This window comes from Dendroctonus ponderosae, unplaced genomic scaffold (genome assembly GCF_020466585.1).
Source record: "Dendroctonus ponderosae isolate FM_Combo_2020 unplaced genomic scaffold, Dpon_F_20191213v2 Dpon_F_20191213_6, whole genome shotgun sequence".
Lineage (NCBI taxonomy): Eukaryota > Metazoa > Arthropoda > Insecta > Coleoptera > Curculionidae > Dendroctonus > Dendroctonus ponderosae.
The window spans coordinates 10364144-10375528 of NW_026018814.1; the positions used below are offsets into that span (position 1 = coordinate 10364144).

An 11385-nucleotide genomic window follows, 5' to 3' on the forward strand; every position below is an offset into this window, starting at 1 on the left:
AAATGCAAATTGCAATTGTAGTTTAGCTAACTGATAAACGCACCTTTGCTCTCTTAAAAATCCCTACAAAAACATGCATGTAAAACATTTGGTAGTTATTATAACACAAAGAAAACGAAAAAATGTTTCTCCATTAAGCCGCAGTTGTAGGCAAGTATTAATGTAATGATATACTTGGCATATTCAATGAAATACAATTCCATCTGAGTAATTAACAAAAAAATAAAAATAAAGCTAAACACAGGTACAGGTTCTCATCTTAAGCCCCAAAAGCAACCACCCAATTTGCAAGTAAAACAACATCTTTTCCGAGTGCTCGCCAGTGCATTTCAAATGAGAATCCGAGATAATCGGCGACTTATGCAGAAGTGGAAAAGAAAGCAAGAGACGAACCACGCGCACTGCTGTTTCGCCCAAATCTCCAAAGAAAAGTAAATCTATTTACCGATTTTATGGATTTGAAAGCCTCAAATTGCTTTTTGACTCTGTGCCAAGTCTAGTTGGGCCTTTTGGCTAAAACGGCGGATTTTTATGTTCCCTCAAGGACCACTATTGTCGGTGGAGGTTTTATAAATTAGTGAAAAATCTCAACGGGCTTGAAAGAGCCATTATATAGTTAGCGCAAGTAGTTGTTTGGATTCTATGATAGAATTGCGCAACGAGGCTATTAATAAATTACATTTTACAGTTTGTAGGTACTTACTGTAGGATAATTGACAGTTTTTTTTCTTGGGGATTCGGTGAGAAAAAGTAAGTAAACATTTTCAGCTAGCTTTCGGTAATTTATTTTTCCGCCTAGAGTTATTACAAAAATCTGAGCCATAAAACACGTGAGGCACACAATTTAACAGATAAATACAGGTGGGTTCTTACTGCTAATTCTTTCGCAGGAATGATCTGAGAACCCTTCAGAATCTTTTTCAATTTGATTGAGATTCTGGAGAGTTCTCAGACCTTTAATACGAAACAATTATCAGTAAGTACTCGGTATTTTATTATAATTTTCTCACTGCAGACCGAATCCCCAACAGAAAAACTTTTCAATTATTCGTGTAATGTCACTAAACCATCCCTTGTTTGTAGACAATTAATTAATTATCTCAAATACAGACTAGCGAAGAAAGAGGCATATAATTGAGTTAAAAAGTCCATGCAGAACATATTTCGAACATTAATAATCCAATTAATAGAACATTTAAACAGTATTTTGCTCCTTCAATCAATGCGTACATACAAGCAAGTATAGGAACTAAAAAAATGTTTATTAATACTTAACGCCTCAAATTTCGTGTTTTAAGATGGATGTACTATTTGTATTTGCACACTGATCGATATACGATTTTTAAGTTCTATTGGAGCAGTTTAAGTATAAATAGTGTGTTCCTATAGATATAAATAAGTACTTAATTGTGCCAAAGGAAGTGTCGATTCTTTATGGGAAAAGGAAACACATGTTCCTCATCCATTTTTCTCTTCGTGCTTTAGTTTGAGTGATACAGAGTGTCGAAAATTTAATTCATTTTTATTTCTTTGCCTCTGCTTATGTTAAGCCTTTACAGATATATTAAAATCTCCACCACAAAAAAAAAGTTGTTATTAGTGGCAATGTTTGTACAAGAGCTGATTGCTGTAGGTCAAACGGTTCCTAACATAATGATAAAAACACTTTACTTTTTGGCACCCTGCGTTGCGACAACGAAAGCTCAAATGAAAAAATGGAAGACGAAAAAGTGACTTGCTTTGTATGAGGATTCTATCGTTCTCCGCTGGGACTCTTATTTAGAAACACCCTGTATACGCGCCTAATTTCTACATTTCATGATCCATTGAATACGTACATTCATAGTTGCGAAATATTTTGAACTCCACGTATGAACTGTGTTTCATAACTAAACATTATATTACATGAAGGAAGTTTAGTATGTTTTTATCAATTAGTAGAATCTAACGCCTGATAAATACATATCGTTGTGTTGGATTTTAAACCACTTTCTCATCAGACTCAGATTGAATATCAATTTAAAGTAATAATCAAGAATAGGTACCTAAATAAAAACTTAGCACATCTCTGGAAGAGCAACGTTTTGTCCACTGGTACTCAGTACTGAAGAACAGAAGCCAACAAGCAGCAAATTGTTGTATCACAAAGTTACAAGTTTTTATACGTTATAGTCATAAAACAAAGCAACAGGACATATCGTAAAAAGGTAAATTTTTTAAATCTAAGATTTAACGTTAACTGACTTACCGCTAGCTACAGGAATGTCTCAATAAATTATGGGTTCACTCAAGAATGTTTCAAGTTCAATATCGAGCATTTTCATAGAAAAATAATTACATAACAACTAATGCCGCAATTCAAAAACACAACTGAAATCAGCATGTCAAAACAAACAATTCCTGTCAAAATAAACAATTCAAAACATCAGTTGTTTATTGACTCTTTCCGAGTGCAACAACACCTGACCAATGAAACAATTAGCAATAATCACCCTCTCAACTTAGGGTAATAAAATAAATCAATACCGAACCCTGAAGATATAATAAAATTTATAATACAAAGGTAACCAGAGCAGACTTAATACTTTACCTATTGTTGGGGGATTTCTGCAATGTTTATCACGGAAAAAGCACTGTATTTGAATAAAAACCACTCACGTCACAGTTCAAACGGAACACAAAAAATCCGTAGCGTTCAAAGGGTCCACTTTATTGAAAAAACTCGCGAAAATTTGATTCAAAAACACGAAAATACACGGCGAACTTCACTTCTTGGGGCAGCATTCCATTGCCATTTTGTCACTGAATGGCTGGGTTGCCACATGGGGTTGTATAGATTTCCTGAGGGTTAGGCATTACAAATAATAAATTATGTGTAGCTTCTAGCAGTGCGATAGGCACAAGTAGTTAAACCTGAAATAAACCCCTATTTAATTAAATTGCAGTTAAAATTGCAAATCCCAGCTAAAGACATACTTGCTTTCGTTATTCAATATGTTTAACTTTTCAAAATAAGCAAGACAAATTATTCCATTAAATCTAATAAAATTGTTATTTCTTTTTTTAACCCTAATTTAAAAATTGAAGAAAAAACTGTTAAGTTAATTTGGTTTAAAACTATGGATCTAACTTCAGATTTGATATTTTATATATAATCAATGTCTGAAGAATTTATAAAAATGGAGTATTAATTAACAAAATACATTTAATAAACATTCAAAGTCAACACAGTCTAAAAATCAGTTTAATAAACAAATAAAAATCGGATAAACATACAAAGACAGTGAGCAATGTGTGGCAATGCCGCAAGAAATTCTTAATTCTTGCAGAAGTGGCGTCCTCGTTAGCTTCACATTCGAACTGAGCAAACTTTATCCTTAAATGGTGCTTTATTGTTACAGGGGTCTGTGATACAGATAATAGCATACAATGGTATGCGAGCTGCAAATTAATATATAGCTTTTTAGGTAAAAATCGGAAAATCCAGCTCAACTGGCAAAATTAGCATGAAATTAAATGTATTATAAAATAAAAATTGTAATAGATAAAATGGAAAGACGTGAGCAACGCAGCAAACAAATCTGAATCGATAAAAATGAATTATTTCATGCCACAAGCAAAAGGCATCTGTTTCATAAAGTACAAAAACTAATAAAAAATAAATCAGTGCTTTATATACGAAGCAGATTACATTTTTAAACAGTTTGTAGGTACAAAAATATAACCGGTTTAAATAAGCACCCAAAAAGATTAACTTTTCTAAAAGTTAGCTCCCGATATAAAAAAACAAATTTGCTACTCAAGCGGACTAGAAAAACATAACTTTTCTTTTCTATTTTGTATTCACTCAAAGTTAGCGTCAGGAATTCAATTAATCCTCAATCTATAAAAAACACTTCTACGTTTTAATAAATAATCTACTTGAAAGTGTCAAAATTGAAAATCGTCCTATTATCAAATATGTATTCGTTTATCTGAACATGCAGAATAAAACACAAATCATCGGTTCTCATAATTATGGTATCCTAAATTATATTCGACAACATCCCGTGATGTCCAATCATAATACATTGTTGGAAACTTATACAAAAAATAGAAAAGCATTTGTCAAAAAGTTACGAATATTTGTGTTGTTGGGAAAAAAAGTAATACTAGCACATACCTAAATCATGTATAGTAATATTATGTCAATGGCAGTATAAAAAATATATTTTTTCAAATTATCAATGATAAAATGAACCTACTTAGACAACTAATAAAGACTGGCGACAAAAATTAATAGGATTACTCCGATTTCCCAACTATGCCCTACATATTCACAAATAAAGCAGACAAACATTGAGGTATTCATCTTTTTTCATTTCTGTCTTGTCGGATAATGTTCATAAAAATAATTAAGTAATTTCAGTAGATCGCAAGGATAGTTTCACTTCTACCTTGAAATAGGAAACTTTTGGTTTACAGGCAAGTTCGCACTTGAGCTATGAAAGCACTGGACAATGTCACAAAGAGGAAAAACACACTGAGCAAAATGTAGATTTCATAATATTAGATTACATTTAAAATGTTTTAATCTAAAACAAATATTTAACTATAGAGATGTATAAAATAGGGGATCAGAGTATATGTAACTACTAATAAATTATACTTAAATTTTTGAATTTTTGTTTAAAAGTAAGACAGATCGTTTATTGCCCGCCGCATTACGAAACGTAGATTCGAAAAATACTTGCGACTTGCAAAAAATTGCGTTGAAACTTTCATATCTTGAAATAAGTGTTAATTTAACGTAAAAAAGTTTCACTTCAATATTATCATAAAATTAAACATTAATAAAAAGAAAATATTATTTCGTAACTAAGAAAAATTATATTTGATGTAAAATTCAAATAATCGATGAATCAAATAAGAAAAAATATAGTGTTTAAAAGCTAATAAATGAAATATGAAATCCTACCTAAATCAACCCTTCTTGTCTAAGTTTACTAAAAATAGAGGGAATTTCAATTTTGCACTTAAACTCTTCGTCGCTCGACTGAGTTACGTCCACTTCCAATATAGACTCATCTGGTATCAATTCAGTAAGTCTCTTGTGCACGTTTGGATCATCAGGAATGCCTGAAAACGTAACAAATTATTTTTACTAGAAACTCAATTTGATCAAAAAAAAAATGGATTTCAATTGTCATAAAACCAACAAATTTTGAGCTTTCCAGCCGCTATTTGCATTTATCCATTTCTAAAAGACAGAGTTCGAAAAATTATTTAAAGTTGAAAGACCAACAATGAATTAAAGCGCGAGTGACTATGACGATCGTTTTGTTTATGACGAAAATATTTTGTTAATTAATTATTATTAAATAAAAAAATATTTGGCTTTTTTGGGAATACAAATAAAATAGGCAGTTTACTCTGAATAATATTTACTATGTGATTGATTCAATAAAAGTACCAAAAAAGCTTACCCGAAAAAGCAGCTGTAATCCCTAATAACGGAATTTCCGCTAGTCGCTTAGGAAACCGCCTGATTTCCGATTTGTGAATAAGTTCTGTATTTCCGAAATCCACAAAGAAAACTGTAATTTGATCACCATGATTTTCCGCTACAAATGCTCGATACCAAGCATCTAAAATAACATAAATTTAAATTAAAGCTGTGAAAAATTTTCCTCAGTTCAGTAATAAAAATATAGTCAAATAATTATTACAGTAATATTAGTAGTATCCCCCCACAACTGGACCCTTTGCCTCACAAGACAGACAAAACACTCCCGTTTTCGTTCTCCAACAGATACTTAACTAGAAGACCTTCAAACGCAACTTGGTGTGTTGTGTAACGATTAAGATCTGTTTGTTTTGTAAGCCAATAATTTATTTTTATTTTTTGATTGCTCATTAGTTTATATTGCTGATTAGTTTATACCAGTGTTAGGAATAGGAATTAATTTTAGAATAAGCTAGGCTAAAACACATGTACTACACAAGGGCAGAACGACCGATTGGGTCGATAGCCTTTTTCTGTAGGAAATAAAGATTATTTATATTATATTATATATAGTAGTGTCATCAGCATACTAACTAGTGGTTTACTTCATTTAAAGCTTTTGCTTTTATTTAAATGGATTTAAAAAAACTTCAATAAATCAAGTTACAGTTAAGTTATATGCCGGTGTATTATATATTTTAGGAAAAACATAATTTAAAAAAATACCACCATGAAAAAACATAATAAGTCTAATAATGGAAGCGAGTGGCCCTTTTTACCTTGAAATTTAGCCAGACACATTATGAATTCATCAGGGACATAAGAAGACGTATCATCAGGTTCTTCCACAACTAGAATTTCTGCTAAATACTCTTCATTCTTCTCGGAGGTTGAGAGAATTGTAACCATACCATCTCGGCAAGAATAACAGCAATAGGATGCACGGCCTACAGGTGCATTCAAAAACGGCATATCTGTGTAACTAACTACAATATCTGAAAAACATTTAAAAACAAAGATATTAATGGAAATTCAGGATAAAACAGCTAACTACAACTTACAATTAGGATCAGTTTTTGTTTTATCCGGTTGTTTCAATGGAACATTCGTAGGAGTTACTGGATCCGGTAAAGTCGACTCATTTTTCTGCTTCGGTTTTTGTATTTCTACATAAAATAATATTTAAACTCCTAATATCACAATTACTGTTTAACAGTATACCTGCACTTTTCAGTTGTCCAACATCTTGAGTAGGTGAAACACATTGCGGAGTTGGTTGGACTGGCTTGGAAGCAACTTTTGGAGCTGGTTTAGGCTCAGATAACTGCCTAAGCTTTTCTGATAATAACATATTATCGGTCGGCAGCATAAGGTTTAGGTTACTGGAACCTTTAGTCTGCAAAAACACAAGTTTAAATATTGACAATTAACTTACAAAGTGCCAATCATTTTATCATGAAATACTTTGTTGTTAATTGTGCCAGCGAATTCAAGAAAATTTTTTTAGAATGTATAAAATAATTCTCAAAATTTATTATATTACATTATCCGAAAATAGTTTATTGATAATTCTTCTTACTTCACATTCACTACTTTGATTTTTTGCAACACATTCAAACCGGATAGTAACAATATGTTTCGATAGTTACCGTTTTAATCTTTTTTTTTTGTAAAATAAGTTGGTTCAAGAAGTCTTCAGCCTCCTCTGAAATTTGGCTCAGCACTGGATATTCAAGTGTAAGGAATGCTCTTGGATAAGAAGCCAAAGTCGCGTCAAAATTCCGCAGAAACTTGATTGATGTAAAATCCCCTATGTAGCAAAGATAAGATATATAAGATAAGCAAAGAAGTCGGTATAATGTTATTTTAAAATAACTTAAGCCGCTGCAAAGTACATCATAATATATCCCATATTTTAGAAGAACTCTTTGGCCCCACTATGGTATTTAAATATGACATTGCAGAATATATCGAACAATGCTAGAATGAAAATAACAACTACTTACCACCCTGATAGTCGACAAATTCAACTTCGACAATTTTTTTCGTTACTTCCTTAATTATCGCTCGATGCAGACCTTCATGGGTATCTTTAGCACATAAAACTAGCTGTCCCACTTTTGGTGTACTAACGGCTGTAATTCCAGGCAAATAATATAAAATGAATATATACAAATGCGGCTCAAACACTTACGCTTCTTCTCCATATTACTTAAATGCTCATAAACTTTCTTGCAAATTCCACCAGTCTCTTTATTCCTTAATATGAGATCAGTGTCAATATAATTAACAATCATAACTGACTCATCTGGTAAAAGTTTTGCTGTACTTTCAGGCAACTGAAGAATAAAAAGAGTATTCAAATGAATCCACATTCACTTCCAACTAAATGATATTGTTGCTTGGGTCAAAATAATGCTTTAATGAATATAGTGGAGAAACAATGTCTCCTCTGTTAACTTGCAAGACTATTTAAACAATAATCTCAACCAAGGCGTGCAAAACTAAAGTTTATATGCACTTACCTTAGTGAAGTATTCCTGTTGCTCTTTGTCAGCATCGGAACTTTTAGGTAGCTCAGATGATGGTGTTTCAGTGGGAACTTTCTGTTCTTCGTCTGCCGTATTGGTATTTAACGGAACTTTAATTTGGATCAAAAAAGTAAAATCGTCAAACTGAAAAAAAAATTCGACACTTTGAGTGTATATTTGATTTGAGATTAACACGTTAATTAAAAAACCAGATAATCAATCTACTTACTTGCTTAGTGACCGAAATCTCAAATTGTTGTCCAGTTTCAAAAATAAAACTTTTATTATTTAATTGACATGATTCAACAGTAAAACGATTTGCCTGGGCGGGTATTGCTTTCATTTCCGAAGACATTTCCTTCACCGGAGTTGTAATATGCTCCCTATTACCGTAGTCAATCAATTCTACAAATGTATCTGTAGGATTTGAATTTACCACCACAGCTCGATACCTGAAAACGCACTCAGTTCTATTAGAATTTACGGGTCTGAATGTGACCACTTTTAATTTAATTGCGTACTGTAATCAAATTGTTTTCTTACAAGAGCAAAAAAATGCATCCCATTAGTTATTATACAAGACAAAAAGAGACATTTTAAGCAACAATTTATATTTATCTAATTCCAGCAAAATCATAGCAATGTTTGAAAACCTGAGCTAAGAATTAATTTTTCATCCTCTTCTTGTCAAATGGAATTTCAATAAACACGTGAGAAAAAGGTAAATTATAAAAGCGTGCGGTAAAATAATGGTCGGCGAGAAACTCAAATCTTACCAGATATCCTCAAATAATGCCACGCACAAAGTATTTTTCGTAGGGGTGACTTCAGGTAAGGTGCTATCTATTGTGTTGACGTGAAGTAATATATCGTCAATATTACTCAATGTTTCGATTTTTTGCCCATAAAATACATGCGGTTTTTCTGGATTTACATATGATATGTTAATCTGAAAAAGCGGTTCTAGATAATATAGTTTAGGCAGAAAACCTACTCATACAACTACTCGAAATTTTCACTCGATTTTTCGAAATGAAGCATCGAAGCTGATTCAGCAAACAAATGATTGTAATTGAAATTAAGTCAACTTTTATCAGATTGAGCATAAATAAATTGATACCTTGTGTATGGAGCCGGTTGCCAATGGGAGTCTTTCAATCTTTAGCGGAATTGTGTCTTCATTAGCTGCAGGAGCATTCGATGATACTCTATCAGTCTTAGGTGTAGACGCAGCAATCGCTTTACCACCATCTAAAAATGTATGTATTGGCATGTGCACCGACGTATATGGGATATAATATAACGTGAAAGTACGCTTTAATCAAACAAACTCAAACGTAAAAAGTCAAACTGTGTTATTTTGAAAATAATAAGAAGTCATATAAAATGATACACAACTTTTATAAAACAAAAATATTAAATTAGAAACTGGCAATGTCTTACCATCATCGCATTGCTTTTCCCGCTGTTTGCTAGTTTGTATTGGGACGTTCTGTTTGGGTACGAATCCATCAGATCTAGGTGACCTGCCTGGCGGTTTACTATTATTATACCTACCATTATATTCCTTATTATCCCCATTATTTTCTGAATATCTCTTCTAAAATGATTTAGTTTAGTGTAATATTACAAACAAAGACACTATTCAAGGTAATACGCAACTGGAACTACGTTCATGCACGTAGTTCAAAGACTAAAGAAAAAGATGGAAATTGTATTCCATTTCAGTTACCATTGGGTTTGCTTCCCTCCCACGTTCATTTCTTTCTGAGTTGAAAGTTGGTTTGTCTTGAAACACCCTATTTGATGGCTGAGGTGACGGTTTCATAAGCCTAAAACAAAGTTTGAATGTCTTGCTTAATACCACACTTATTTTATATAAAAAAAACTTGTATCAATACATTTATAAATATTATGACTTGACTTTGAATGAAGCATCTGATCAAAAAAACATGTAGGTATTGAAAATATTTGATATAAATTTAAAAAAATTAAATACCTGTCGCGCGCTTGCTTATTTGATGCAGGATTTTGTGGACTGCCATTTTCAAAGTAAGAACTGTGATTTGTTTTAGCATTAGGACTTGTGTTTGCCTGTGGAGACGAATACACTGTTGTTTTGGAGGTAATTGAGTAGTTTTTACTATTTCCAACTTTACTGATCTGCCGACCGTGACCAACATGTGATGCTGGCTCAGGATTTTGCAGTCTTGCTCTAACCCTAAAACATTCAATAAGATTTATTTAAAGTCATTTAGATTAGTTTTATTAAATAAGTCGTTACGAAATTAATCGGATGTGATATTATCAAATTTATACTTACTTTTCAAATACTCGCACCATTTCATTTTCATCAAATGTCTTCTTGAAATTAATTATGTATTTCATTCCCTGATTTAGTAAGTAATTTTCAAATTCTTTTAATTCCATTCTGCAATTTGAAGAAAGAAGAGAAAATACGTTATTTGATTGCTCTATCTCAATTAAAAATGTTTAACAGTATAAACTGACAATGTTTACTCACTCTTTCGGAATTGTGGCGTTATTGAAACTTTCTTTTGGAAATATATTAAACCCAGCAGCTCGAACATCATCTAAACTTACAAACAATTGCCTCTTTTCAGATTGTAAAACTTCAACAGGCCTTCCGTGCATATCAACATACTGGCCAGCATAAACAAAATCCTCATCCATGTCGCAGTTGGTCGAATTATTATCAGTATCTCTATTCGAGCTAAAGGAATTATTTAGATCAAATCTACAACAAAGTATTGATGTATTTAATATAATAGTAGGCAACATTTAAGATGCAACAATATTAAATTAACAGGGTGATTAAAAGTTGCCGGGCAGAACTTCCCCTGTTCAAAAAAACGATAGTATAACAAAATTAATTAAAAAAACCAACACATTGTCATTTTTCATTTTACCAACTATTGTTGTTGAGAAGAAAAACTGAGAAAAGAATAACGCTTTGTATATTTTTGACGCGGTATTGGTACTAATTCCTTTGTCTTTGTATGTTAGTGATCGAAAGTGTTTTGTTCTTTTTATCGTTTCTGTTCTGATGTTTCGTGTGTGTTTAGTGAATTTGAGTTTGTGGTCGATTGTTAGTCCAAAGTACCTTACGTCGTTTTTCGGTTGTGTCGTTTGGCCGTCTGCCATTATTGTAGGGGAGTCAGCGTTGAGTCTGTGGTTCGTGAGCAGAAGTTGGTTTTTTGTCGCGTTTGGCGTTAGTCTACATTTATAAAACCATGTCATTGTGTTGTTTGCCAGTGTTTGGAGTCTTTCAGTCGCTTTTTCAGTAGTTTTGTCGTGTACAATAAGTGCCGTGTCGTCAGCGTATTGTAATATGTATGCCGTTCTGTC

At 32.3% G+C, this 11385-nt stretch overlaps 1 protein-coding gene across 4 annotated transcripts in view; it reads right to left on the bottom strand.

Annotated features, from left to right (window-relative positions):
• Nucleotides 1-3228: 3228 nt before the first annotated feature.
• The window catches only part of LOC109536872 (tudor domain-containing protein 1), a 64686-nt gene continuing 56529 nt past the window's right edge, over nt 3229-11385 (bottom strand). For 3 of the 4 annotated variants that reach the window (XM_048667566.1, XM_019903314.2, XM_048667568.1), the window contains 18 exons: nt 10541-10774; nt 10340-10447; nt 10016-10237; nt 9749-9848; nt 9460-9616; nt 9137-9267; nt 8793-8965; nt 8246-8468; nt 8011-8160; nt 7680-7824; nt 7492-7620; nt 7135-7295; nt 6707-6881; nt 6547-6651; nt 6265-6480; nt 5466-5627; nt 4958-5118; nt 3229-3441 (listed from right to left, as the gene is read on the bottom strand). In XM_048667566.1, coding sequence (XP_048523523.1) covers nt 4958-5118; nt 5466-5627; nt 6265-6480; nt 6547-6651; nt 6707-6881; nt 7135-7295; nt 7492-7620; nt 7680-7824; nt 8011-8160; nt 8246-8468; nt 8793-8965; nt 9137-9267; nt 9460-9616; nt 9749-9848; nt 10016-10237; nt 10340-10447; nt 10541-10774 — 2752 coding nt within the window. In that variant the 3' untranslated portion in view covers nt 3229-3441. Of the gene's footprint in view, nt 3442-4002; nt 5119-5465; nt 5628-6264; nt 6481-6546; nt 6652-6706; nt 6882-7134; nt 7296-7491; nt 7621-7679; nt 7825-8010; nt 8161-8245; nt 8469-8792; nt 8966-9136; nt 9268-9459; nt 9617-9748; nt 9849-10015; nt 10238-10339; nt 10448-10540; nt 10775-11385 lie in introns of those variants that run through there. The other variant, XM_048667567.1, reaches the window with a different exon arrangement.